The following is a 13,403-nucleotide window of genomic DNA, read 5'->3' as shown; positions in this document are numbered from 1 at the left end:
TGATATTTGCTATCTAAACAGAAGTTAATTGTTGTATGTAACTTCTGCAGTTTATTTGTAAGCATAACATACTACCTAATTTAACTATAAACCTTGAACTTCGGAAGAGAATTCATAAACAGAGGCGACAATACGTAGTTCTGTAATCTAAGTAAAAAGGAGAAAGCAAAGGTCTCAAGGTTCCAAATCTCCTAATTAAGAAGATGTAGTGAAGACGGAAAAACCTGCAAATAATAATTACCAACACATAATGTAATTTCAAAAAAATCAGCTCGGATGTGCTCGCAACTTTTGCCTGATAACAGCTGGCACCAAGTCCACTGCTCAACAGTGATTTGAGCTAATGAGAATCTTTCTTGAAATATGACTTCAAAATGTGTGCACTGGTCTGAAATGCACCGGGTTTAATTAACTCATACAAAACAACACAACGAAAGGTATATCATAGCAATTAACGCAGAAATGATCCACTGAGAAGTGACCGGAACAGAGTGCCCAACCGAATGGCTTCACGTAGTTTAACTGATGAATAATTGAAAATATAACCATTACCGTTTGAATACAAACTTAGTACGACAACCCTCCCGATGCAGCCCCTCTCTGTGCCCTCGTTTGTACGCGTCACATTCATTACAGATCTCCTCACTCATCTCTTTCGTCTTATTCTGCGTAGCATTCCTTTTCTCTGCCACTACTCGATAACGTACTGACTACTCATTCTCTCATTCCTCGTCTCTTCCTCGCCCGACCGAGAATATTAATCATTCTTTAATTGGGAACTTTGTCTTTAATAAAAGAGTTCCATCCATCACTTCTTTCCGCCGAAGTTGACATATGAGGACATTTGAGGGCATCACATGCAACTTTGAGAGTTGTGAAACAGATGGTCCAATCTGATGATAATTGAAACGAATTTGGTCACTTGTTGATCTCGCCAAATGATGCATTCTTTGACGCGTTAAATGAGTGACTTGTTATAAATTCAGAAGAGGAGAGTGAAGAATGGCACAACTGATAGTAACTGGAAAGTCATGTGTTGAGTTAAAAGAACGGGGATTCCCTCAGAGCAGCTTAATTAGAACAATAATAAATCTATTGGTTGGAAAGGCTGTTTAATTTAAACATCAATCCATTCCTGAACTCTCCGTCTTCTTCTTCTCCCGTCCATCCTTCTACATTTCCAGCGGCTCGATCAGCATAATTGATCCTTTTATTACCTTTTTTTTAGTGGACGCTTCTGACTTCAGTTCGCCCATTTTTTTTTATTACTTGGTAATCGATCGTTTGCTATTACCAGCTATTTACATAGATTATATTTTCAAATACTTCTGTTATATAGCCATGAAAATTTCTTTCAGATGAGCAGTTTGATAAATGATTCGTTAGAAAATTGTTTTTTTTCTTTTTTAATATAAACTGCTAAGTAGTGAAGATTTCGTCCAGCACAAATAGAAAATCATCTTTCCCACAATTTTATCTGTAATTTGCACTGAATTAAAGAAAAAAATTATTTACAATGTTTGTTTCATTTCGACCGATGCAAAACGCAGTTTTTGAATACTTTTATCCAATTCAGAAATGCACAAATAATTCTGGTTCTGACGCCCAGTGAATTAATTATGAAGCTGAAGGAAGAGAAAGACAAGCAAACAGCATGCCGCCTTTTACCACTTTCTTTTTTTTTTGGCCCGTCCACCGTTCTGGCTTAATTGTCCGAGATCGGCCTTACGAAAAACGAAAATGTAATCCAATAAACGGCTTTTAGGCTCCCAAAAACATACTAAATGATCAAAGCATATCGAACATAGTAAGTGATTTAAAATATTTGTTACATCATTTTCACATCGAATTCATGCAACTATACTTTTTTAATTTCGCGCTTGGGAAACATTCTGGTTCTTAAATTAGATTTCAAATTTCAATGAAGTGTTTTCAAAAAACTCACTATTAACTCGTATTTAACCTAGGTTAAAATGATGAGAAATGTATCATTCCTGCAAATCTGGTAACGTTGCTTTGAAAAAATCAATACCAGTAGGATTCACGTCTGCAGAATAAAAATCATTAGGTTTTAGTAGGCCCTTAAGCTCGCCGCTCCATAAATCTTGCACTAAATAGCCATTGGGGTTGGTGAGTCCAATTTTCCATAGTAGGAAGCGCACATTCTGTAATAAATGTTCAAATCGGGAAAGCAAAAGAAATATTACAATATTGCAAGAATCAAACTAAATTCATCTGACAATTCAGGAGGTGTAAGAAGAAGATCAAACAAGTTACAGGCAAATGCTTTTACGACAAAACTCTGAATTATACATATTTTTTGGAATTAAAATTTAGCTTTTTTTTTAAAAAAATTCTAGCGGTATCAAATATGAGGAGTGGGAATAATCTTGTTTTAGGTACTAACCTCCACTAATATTCCAGTAAACGGTTAAGAAGGAAACGGAAAGTTTCACAATTTTTTTCCATCCAACCAAGTAATAACCCATATTCGCAGCTCTCAAATTAAAGCAGATAGAAATGTGCTACTATGAAAAAAAGTGAAAATATACCATTCCTTGGTGCAGATTACGATTGAAAATAGCTACAGCGTAAGAGTAACGATGAGCTGAGGGTACTGCTGGAATTACGGGTTTCACGTAAATGCCAATATCGGTCGTCTAAAAAAAAATTGTTGATTAGAGGGGAGCAAAAAGTATCAAAACATTTCCTTCCTAATTAATTTGACCATAATGATTCACTAAAAATACTAAATATGAATAAGAATTTAAATACGATAAACTTGTCAGTATAATATCTGTGGGATGTCAACACTATGGAATGTTAACAATTGGAATGTCAACTATCCTGAAAAAATTAGACTCACTGAATAAATAGTACAGAGTTGGAAAAATTGTTGGAATAATTTTAAAAATGAAAAGAGAAAAAGGAAAAAAGAAAAGTGGAATCAAATCAATGAATGGTGGATAAGCAAAGAAATGTGTGGATAAAAACCGTACGTTGATTAAATATCAGTAAATTATACTAACATTAGCAACCAATCGTCCCATGATGCCAAGTGAATCCTGATCGATGGCAATAACCCGCCTATTCAATAAAATATCCCGGAACACGGGAGCAATCAGCCTCAGATCATTGGACATGATTAGCGGTGAAGACCAAATTGACCAAATAGACATTTGCACTTTTGCTTGATCCACGGTTAACTCCGTATTCCCTACAATTATCTGAAATTTTGAAAATTATTTAGTTTCATCGAGAGAAGCTGAATTTTTGATAGCTACGCTAGATGATATTTTTGTGTTGTTCCAAATTTAGAAATTACAACAGCTTCTGAAATGACAATATGGCTTCATTACTATCATAATCGTAATCTTATTTGTTCCATATGCTGAGCAAGCAAATCAAGTTTGTAGAATTCTAAAGAGCATACCATGTCAGGATCATGCCACCTTCCAGGACCCTGTGCAGGAATATGTTTGTCTTGATGATAATCGTAATAATCAATGATAGTTCTCACGGAAGCCCAGGAACGCTTTATGTCATCAAAATTACGCCATAAATTACAATGGTGTCCAATTAACTGATAATCAACCTAAACAAAAAGGATTGTGAAAAGATATTCTCTTGTTAACACTTTTGTGATAATATTGATATGGCAAACGTAAAACCAATACAAGAACCAAATGTAAGAGAACCATGAATATGTATAAATAGTATCACCAAGATTGCTCGAGCTTTTAGTGAGATGCTCGCGATGTAATTATATGATCACACTTTCTATACTCATACTCATCTTTTTTTTTGCGCCATATTATCTCCAGTGCTCCCACCACAAATGAGAACGATTTTCTCAGTTGTTGATTTCCGTAGACACCGCGACAACCATTACCGGTGAAGTGAATAACACATGTTGCTCTAATATCATCTCTTCACCTGATCATCTCGACAGCTATTGTACCGCTTATTTTATGAAAAATTCCGTCTTCTATGTGATCAAGAAATGATACGCTCAATACCCTCGCTTTCTCCGCCCCACTAGTCGTATGTTTACTATCTGCCTCAGTTAATTATTGAGTTCTTTGATAAATGTCTCTAATTAAAGTTGGTCAGAGTTTGCAACAAATCGGAATCCCGAAATTTTCGCTCCCTTTATTTTAATTCACTTTTTCCTGTGTGTTATCGATGCTTATACATTTCCACCAAATCGTTCTGAAGAATACCGCATCGACAGAAAGTGAAAAATTGAGAGAAGGATTACTCACTTTTACTCATTAATCGGTCTGTAAATTAGAAAAATGAGCAGTGTTATATAGTCCAAATAGCTTATATTGAACTTCCTTTTCCCATTCATTAACACTCAGTTCATTTTCACGCAGTGCAATGTTCGTTAAATATCATCGAGTAGTTTAACGTGCAATTGACGAGAAGGATATTTAAGGGGGACGATATTTCTTTAGTGATTCAGAACCAATTAAAATAAGTGGAGAAGTTCTGTATGCTGAATTTCTGCCAGAATCTTGCCTGTTGTCATTCAGCAGAACTTTTATGCAATGATCAGTAAGACTCTTGCAATTTTTTTTTTTTGTTTTTTGTTTTTTTAAAAGAGATAACGGTATTTTATTCCCTTGTTGTCATCCCTTCTGTGTAGAATACGACACTTCACTTTGGATGACTTTTCGATTAAATCGGTTCTACGGGAGTTTTATACATACATTGTCTTTTCCAGTTAATGCTAACTACCAGAAGTTTTCCCACTTTCATCTAATCAATCCAAAAAGAATATGCTAATTGGAAGCTTAAATTTAAAGACAAAAGACAATCGTCTAAAATTTTTCTGTGACTTGCTCTTTCTGTATGATTGTGATATAATCCATAGCTATTCAGATTCAAAAAAAAAAATTTCTCATTCTAAATCAGAAATGAATAAAAATTCTTTGCATCCTGCTCACAGAGCGAAATAACCTTCTCCGGTTGATTGATGAGATAGGCAGGCCAACTGCAGGAGTAGACGATAGGTCGACCAGTTAGATTCAACATCCGACCCATTTCCGCATAGCCTATGTAATCAGCAAAATGATTCAAATGTTATCTGCAGGAACAGCTGGGCAACTATCCAGGTCTGATATATTAACAGTTCATCTAGAAAATATGTGTATACGAAGATTTATAAAACTATCCGGACGAGAAAAAAGGAAAATGATAGCAGGCTACTACAAATCACATTCAGAATTTGGAACTGATCCCGTCCAACTTTAAGACATGATTCTAAGATACATAAAAACGGTTTGATGTCTAACATTATTCAATTTCTGATATTTTCAAAAACATGATGAACTAACCGCTCGGCATCAGATTAACATCGATGTTACAACCATCAAGCTTGAGATAATCAACCTGCCACTCAGCAAATGTATCGGCATCTATTTTTGTATATTGATAGCTACCTGGAAAGCCAGCACATGTGGCCGTGCCATAATCTTCATAGATACCGAATTTTAGGCCACGCTGATGCATCTAAATTTTGGCAAACTTCAAATTCTCACTTAAAAAACAAGATTCGTAAATTGATGCGTATTTAATTTTTTGTTTTCATTTCCCTAAATCCAAGTGCCTTTAACGAGAGCTTCTTTTCACTAAAGCTTTAGTTTTTTCTACAACATGTACTTTTACGAACTTGTACTTTTATTCTTCTCACTTATTTCATATCGAGCAATGAACAATTGCAATGCAAACTGACATAATCAGCAAGTGCAGCCATCCCGCCTGGAAAGCGCTGCCGATCCGGAATAAGACGATTGTGTTGATCCCGCTTTCGTTCCATCCAGCAGTCATCAACATGAACATACTGGTAACCCGCCTGGAGATAACCATCATCTACTGAAATGGACACAATAAGATAATCTCTTGTATCATAAAATTAGGAAACAGTCTAGGAACCTGATCCACTGCACACTTTTACATCGATATATGGTCAGTCCATCTTTCTTCATAAGATTGCATAAATGAGTGCAACTTTTTCACATATGCAAAGTTATTGTCCAAATATCAGGGAAGCTGTCATTGTCGTAGAAGCTGGTCTATCCATCCTAAACTGACCTTCCAGATTATCAAATTCCACTGAGTAGAGGTCCGCAAGATTTCGAGATATATTGAGTCGAAAATTACATTAAATGTACATTTCAACGGCTAATTTGAAGTTGGTTTTGTTATTTTGGAATTATTATTTTTTATTCTTTTCTCTTTACCTAATCTGCAAAGGTAATTGGACATTTATATATTGCAGGGAATATCAAGTTGAATGATTTTCTTGATAGCTTACCCATACGATCGGCCATGTCCATGTAAAGCTTTTCACTAATACATGTAAAAGGGTGGTGTACGCAATCCATCTGGCAGTGAAATTTCGTCCAAGACATCCATCCCATCGGTGGTGTCCTAAAAAAGGAATTCAAAATGAATTTTAAGAAATTTAATAAACATTTAAATTTGTGTCTGGTATCCAGTTGTATCCTGTATTAACCTATGCTTGGTAAATTTTTTTTCCATGTTTATTTAAAGAATTTCAGACCAAGGTCAACAAGAAACATTTGTCTAGTCACATTCATTGGAAGAGGAAGGAATGAACGGAAAGAAATCAATAACAAACAAAGTAAGGAAAAAATAAAAAAAAGTGCACTTGGGACAAACGGTAAACATAATTTTATAAGCCGGAATTAAGCACGAGGAGGGAGAGGAAGAGGGAGGTGATCCTGACCTGGTCACAAATGCCGCGTGTTTACCTACTTCATTGTTGCACAGCAAAATAAAGAAACCTAGCTAATCCATTTTCCAAAGCTTCAGCAAAATTTGTTATTGTGACCAAACAAAACAGAATAAAATATTGATTCATAGGAAGACCAAGTGTAGTATAAAATAACAGTACCTGAAAATATTCATGACTGCAATTGGTACTGAAAGGAAAATAAGGACAAGTGATTTGGTGCATTCATTTGTGTTTAGAGAGTGCAAAGCATTGTTAGAGTAATAATAAAAGAAGGTTGATTTGTCTTTAGAAGTCTAAATGATAAGCTCAGCTTGTAAAAGGAAAAAAACTGTAGTTTCGGTGACTTTAACAGAACGGTCAAAACGGTCAAATGAGAGAACGGTCAGAACGGTCAAAATAAAAAGGGATGGGTAAAGCAAATTTTTTACATGACCTAATGCATTTTCATATCTTATGATTAGTTTTATGCATGTGTTGACATAAGAGATTACTAAAACGCAGTTAAAGTTGTTGGCCATAAATTATGTGACAAATTAGCAAAGAGAAATATCCAATTATGCTATCCAATTAGTTTGAAAAATCTAGTAGAAAACTGGAAAGGCTGGCCAAAAGGCGCAGCTTGAATGAAAACTACATATAATTTTCTTTGACAAAAGAATATTGCTGCCGGAAAAGAAAAATCAACAAGTCTTTAAATACATTTGAATAAATCATTAAGGTCAACCTAGCAGCTTATAGTTGCAAATCAAATATGAGCAGAGAAAAATCCTGTCATTATTACTGTTTTTATTCAAAAATCATTTTGATTTCCTCGTCGGTGGTAACTTGAATTTGAAGTTATAATTAATTTTCCTGCAGTAATATAAGTACTATTAAAGATACTTTTTTTTTGTATTTTACAAATGTCAGTTTTCATCAATTTTTGGTTTCGGAGATTTTAAGAAAAGTAATAATCATTTAAAAGACATTTGAAAATCGAAAAAAAACAGGACAAAAAACATATCAGTGGATAAACGGGAAAAAACCAATCAAACTTTGTCACACGGGGAGTTGCTAAAATTCAAATAATGCGACGTTGAATGCATGAGGTTGATGCAAAAATAAGTGAGAGTTTTCGCATCATTGAAAGTTATTACTTCTTTAGCTGTATTCCTAGAGTTGAAGGTGTGACAAGCATAAAATAATATGAAAAACAAACAATTCAAAAGAGATATATTTTAAGGTATTAAAATGGAAAGAAAAACGAATTAAAAAGTCAGATGAATCGAATCACAAAAAACAGACTCTCAAGAATTCGTTCTGCAACTGATTTGCAATAGATGTGAAACTAAGGCTGAAGATTGGATTTACGTTGAGAAGAATGCTTAAACCATATTTTGGATGGACAAGCAACATTTCGATGATAAGAACGATATTCGTAAAGGAATATAGTATTGTAATAAGTAAGTAAAAAAAGAGATGAGTATTCAGTTCATTTTCTGCTACGGAAAAAATTACCGTGAAAAAAATGATTCAGAACTTGTGTATACCTGAAAACAAGAATTCAAAATTAGATAATATTGAAGTTGATAAAACCTGATAAATGTTTTCGCGTTGTGAATTAATCATTTCTTTAATTTCTTGAAACGATTATAAAAAGCAGAAGTTAAACACTGTAGTATATATATATATCAGCCAACAAACGTAACAAAAACATTCCCGTGCCATTTAATCTAATACAAAGTCACTTCCTTATACGGAATAATTCCAAAGGATCCACTGAAGACTGTTTTTCAACCATCGAATCCAATAATTTACAAATAATTTCCATTTGTGGGTAATCTTTGCTGTCCTCCGATGTCTGCACATAGACAATTCTGTTTACAACACAACACACTCGAGGAGCGCATCAAACGGTTGATTGCAAATCGATCTGTAGCACCATCAATCTGTCGTATGACGGTCGGTCTTATTATTCATCCTGCAATTCACTTCACAGTTCGTGTTTAACACTAAATTTCTGTGACAATTCATACATTGAATTAGTTCTATTTGTCCATCCAGTCATTTGAATTCCTAGTTTAAGTTCGATTACATTTATACTTTGTAGTAACGGAAGTTTTACAGAAGCGGTAAATTCACCCTGTACTAAATCAAGATGCTTGGATGTGAAGCATTTCCGGGCAGTCAAATGTCCAAAATAGTTATTCTCGCAATATCTCATTGATTGGATCTATGAATAATGCAGCACTCATTGTGTGAGTGACTAGCTCTGATAAACTGATATGATTGATGCATTTCAACGTTTCAAATATGTTGTTGAAAAGTATCCTTCCGATAGCATTGTAATCTTTTGATTGGAATAGCGTCATTATTTATTTACGGCTAAATTATTTCAGATCTTGCGTTGCTATATGAATGCACGATCATAAAAATTCAAGAAAATCTAATGACTTGACTAATCTGTCACCTTTGAGAACCCATTAGGCAGCGGAATGAAAGATGTGGGTTGTACGGAAGAAAAACTTGCGAAATTGTAAATAGGATGAATAACCTCTCAGATTCGGCCTACATTCTAAAAAGTGATGGGGTATCAGATAACCCAAGCGCAAATGTAGACCTGAGTGTATCTCTAACAGAAAGATTATGCATTGGATGTTATGGTGACGGTTTCTGCAGGCGACAAAATAGTTGAACTTCGATTATTTCAAATACGACTAATCCAAAAACTGACCTACTGAAATTATTTGAAATCGATGAATGCGTCACCGAGCGCAATTATTTGCCGTTCGCGTCAAAGCATATGGCCAGCTGTATCGGTGGAGGAAGCAATGGAGATGATAGAAGAACACGCTTCCTTGACGAATAGGACACGTTTAGTCCGCGTTACAGATATCAAACCAGGTGTATACATTACTAGTTCAAAACATTTTAGAAATATTAACTATTTTAAGAATGTAAACACTTACTTAGTAAAACATGATGGATAGATGATATTTGTATCTCGGCGTGTTTCATAGGAACAACTGAAAGGCTTCCGCCTTATGGATTCACATTTTTCCATACATTTTATACTTATAGAAGAAAACATGCATTTTCGAAATTCAGGAGATATTCTGGCGGAAAATGTGAATGCGACAAAAGCACACCCTGAAATGCGTACATCTGTTAAAGATGGATATGCTGTTATCGGTTGGTATTCAAATGTTCAATTACTCCAAAATTACGCAAGTAGATTATGACATTTTCGATAGTTTTCTCTTTTGAAGCAGTCATTTCCACCAAAAATAAGTTTGATGGTGGATATTTGAAGCATCAGATGGCAAAGGTATTCGAAAGGTCGTAACTGGAACAACGGCCGGTGTTTTGGCTTTCGATATTCTCCGGCCGGGCACTGTCTGTCGAGTAAATACAGGTTATGCTTTTAATGAGATTGAAATTTAGATTTTGTCATTACTTAAATAATTTGAATCTTATCATAATATCCTCCTGCCATCTCTCAAGTTCTTTTTCCATTCATCGACTGATATTAACAAATATCTTAACCCTGAATTATTTGTTTAGAGATTCGAATGGTTTTCTAAGCAGACTTCACCATTTCAAAACAAACTTTGCCAAGCATAAGTTACACTACTCGGTCTTATTTTATAAATTGATTGTACATTTGCTTAGGTTCCATGGTGCCAGATGGTGCAAACGCGGTAGTACAGGTTGAAAATACTCGCATTGTGAAGCATAATGTTAGTTAGCATTCATTGAATCTTCGTTTAATAAATCAACTTTGTTTGTTCAAAGGAGTCGTCTAGTTGTTTCAATGTAAGTTTTCAATCATTTAAATTCATATATTTTTTCCCGACAGCATTATGATGAATGACACACTCAATTTTTAGAACTCTGAAGAAGTTACAGTAGAGATTTTGGATGAACCGAAAATTGGACAAGATATCAGGTAAAATGGGATTCTTCAGCTGTATATCAAACTTGTCCATTGAGAAGACTTTATGTAGATATTAGTAGAGATTGGTAAGTAACTGAATGCTTCAAAAAGATAAGCAAAGCGAGGTAATTAATCTGACCTCCACTTGATGCGGAAAGAGCGCAAACAAGGGTTTTTACATCTGTTTCTGAATTCGCCACGAATACGTTCCCGAAATTTAATGTTCATATTACAGAGAAATTGGTTGTGATATCGAGTTGGGAGAAACCTTACTTTTTAAAGGATGTGCAATAAGTGCAGCTGAAATTGGTATCTTAACGGCATCAGAAAGGAATTTCGTGGAAATATTTCGGAAACCCAAAGTGGCAGTTATTTCGACAGGCAATGAAGTAAGTTGGTAAGAGACGATACAAGCAAACACACTGATTCATTTAAGGGACTGGACTAAAAAGTTTATTTTGGCATCAAAATTCCAAAAAATCGCAGTTCCATTTTTTTCAAGATCGAGCTTAGTCATTATTAAAGCAGAAAACATGAATCGGCAAAATGATGCAAGATTTAAGGTAGTGGACAGCGGATCGAATAATTGTCTATTGGGATCAGTACGGGACACAAATCGTCCACAACTTATTGCTCTGCTGAAGGAAAATAATTTCAAGCACGTGGATATTGGCATTTTGCCAGATAAGTCAGGTTTTTCCACTTGAAGTTGAAATTAAAAATTGGTAGTAATTACAGAATTTCTCTAAAGAGATGTGAGCAGATTAATGAAATGACTTCTCTTGCTCCTTTAGAAAGGAAAAAATAGAAGAAGGACTGAAAACAGCACTGACATTGTGCGACGTTGTTGTTTGTTCAGGTGGCGTTTCTATGGGTGAAAAGGTATCAATTTTATGCTTAATACGACACGGACAGATACTAATTTCATTTTTTTGTGGACGGATACATTACCCGAAAGCTGTTGAAGGTCCCAAATTAAGGAGCGGAACATAATATTTTCAAAATGTAAAATCTGTCCATGAAAATTCGATCTGCCACTAAATGACTTTGTAATTAAGGATGGAACTCTGATAATGATCTTTAGCCATTACTTATAGCATACCAAAAATCTTCATGATATAATACAAGCGTTCTTCCAACACAAGTTGAATGATGCAAAATCGATTTAAGGATTATCTCAAAGATGTACTGCAAAAACGGTTAAATTTCACGATCAAATTCGGTAGAGTGATGATCAAACCTGGTTTACCAACTACTTTCGCGTGTGGAAAGTGGAATAATAGAGAAAAATTGATTTTTGCTCTGCCCGGAAATCCTGTATCAACCTGGGTCACCGCACAGTTATTTCTATTACCTACGCTGAAGAAGATGGCAGGATGGGAACACTATCAGCATACGGTTATCAGTGTACGGGTAACTGCTTTTCTTTTTCGCAAACATCGTGATTTTCACCTCTTCCTTTTCTTTTAATAAAAAATCTAGGTTTAAAATAAAATCCAGCAAGAAGAGAACTGAGTTTAAGATCCTAAGAAACTTATACAGTATAAGGGGGCTTGTTGTCCTTAACACTGTTTTTAATTCATTTCTCATATTTTAAAATTTACTTTGACCGCAGAGTTTGAACAGAATTCGAATTTATAGCTAAGTGAAACAATAAAACTGGATTGTCGGCCGGAATACCGACGAGCTTGTCTAGTACCTGATCCAGAAAACTTGCCTCGAGCAATTTGTGTAGAAAAAAAGCAAATGAGCTCACGCCTATTATCAGTTCGAAGTGCTAATTTGTTGCTGAAATTGCCCCCCTGTACAGATACCAAGTCGACGGTGCAGAAGGACGAAATAGTGGATGCAGTGGTGATCAATCGATTGTAAATCGCTTCACTTCGTTTTAAGCAAAGTTTCAATAAATTTTGTATAATTCTACTCCAGGGACATTTTTACGCAGATAGAGTCGAAACCCGACCGGAAACAATGAAAATTGTAGCTAAGAAACTTTGGGATCAGCTGTATTTTTGACATAGACTATGAATGATATTTTCCGTCGCTGACGATTTCCTCACATGATATATGCCGGAGAACACAGACACTTCCTGAATGCACTTTAGCTCAGCTGATTGTTGCGATCGCTTCACTTCCAGTTGTTCTGGTTTGTTCAGTGACCACGGTTTTTCGGTGATTCTTTTGTTGGTTTTTAATACCGCAGGAAGCATTTCACCTGGATCACAGATGCCCGGACCCTGATTTGATGACACAATGCCTGTGGTCTATTTGATGTCACACTGCAACTGCTTACCGAAACTTCATCACTTATACATGAATTTATCAGTTAGTGTGCCACAAAATATTGACTCAAATATTCAAAGTCACATCTGGTCCTAAGTGGACACCCTGGCGTCAATTTTAACAATGAAATCATTGTTAAATGATTTTATCCAATGAAATCATTGAGCAATTTCAGAATCTATTCTAGTCCTCCAATTTCTGGATGCATCTCTGCTCTGTAATATCGAAAGTTTGGATTGAAAACGACATAGAGATCTCATTATACTGGCTTCAGTATCTTGAATTCGACAGATTTCCCTTAAAAATCACAAAAAACAGTTGGAATCCCACATACACATGCACAGATGATTTTCCACTTCCGTTCTCCAAGGCTCAAAATAACAAAAACTCGCATTATTTTTTATGTGAAGTTATAAAAAAAAAATGCTTTCCCATCCC

At 35.2% G+C, this 13,403-nt stretch overlaps 2 protein-coding genes across 3 annotated transcripts; one reads left to right on the top strand and one right to left on the bottom strand.

Annotated features, from left to right (window-relative positions):
- Nucleotides 1-1,549: 1,549 nt before the first annotated feature.
- LOAG_00060 lies at nucleotides 1,550-7,315 on the bottom strand. Of its 2 annotated transcripts, none has more exons than XM_020445331.1 (9): nucleotides 6,926-7,315; nucleotides 6,323-6,438; nucleotides 5,741-5,880; nucleotides 5,343-5,517; nucleotides 4,966-5,060; nucleotides 3,434-3,595; nucleotides 3,030-3,227; nucleotides 2,553-2,660; nucleotides 1,550-2,165 (listed from the first exon to the last, which is right to left on the bottom strand). In XM_020445331.1, exons 1-9 carry the CDS (start codon nucleotides 6,937-6,939, stop codon nucleotides 1,989-1,991), a joined length of 1,185 nt encoding a protein of 394 aa, XP_020307531.1. In that variant the 5' UTR covers nucleotides 6,940-7,315; the 3' UTR covers nucleotides 1,550-1,988. The 2 variants fall into 2 exon arrangements, with proteins under 2 accessions (XP_020307531.1, XP_003135649.1); XM_003135601.2 differs by having other exon boundaries at nucleotides 6,816-6,931.
- Nucleotides 7,316-9,501: 2,186 nt separating this feature from the next.
- On the top strand, nucleotides 9,502-12,554 carry LOAG_00059 (hypothetical protein; the record flags this gene model as incomplete). The annotated part of the gene is made up of 10 exons (XM_003135600.1): nucleotides 9,502-9,649; nucleotides 9,854-9,937; nucleotides 10,059-10,160; nucleotides 10,418-10,485; nucleotides 10,636-10,694; nucleotides 10,918-11,071; nucleotides 11,246-11,370; nucleotides 11,477-11,564; nucleotides 11,853-12,095; nucleotides 12,324-12,554. 10 exons carry the CDS (start codon nucleotides 9,502-9,504, stop codon nucleotides 12,552-12,554), a joined length of 1,302 nt encoding a protein of 433 aa, XP_003135648.1.
- Nucleotides 12,555-13,403: the final 849 nt, after the last annotated feature.

The sequence above is a fragment of the Loa loa genome (genome assembly GCF_000183805.2).
Source record: "Loa loa unplaced genomic scaffold supercont3.1, whole genome shotgun sequence".
In the NCBI taxonomy this organism is placed as follows: domain Eukaryota; kingdom Metazoa; phylum Nematoda; class Chromadorea; order Rhabditida; family Onchocercidae; genus Loa; species Loa loa.
This window is presented reverse-complemented; position numbering and strand designations above follow the sequence as displayed.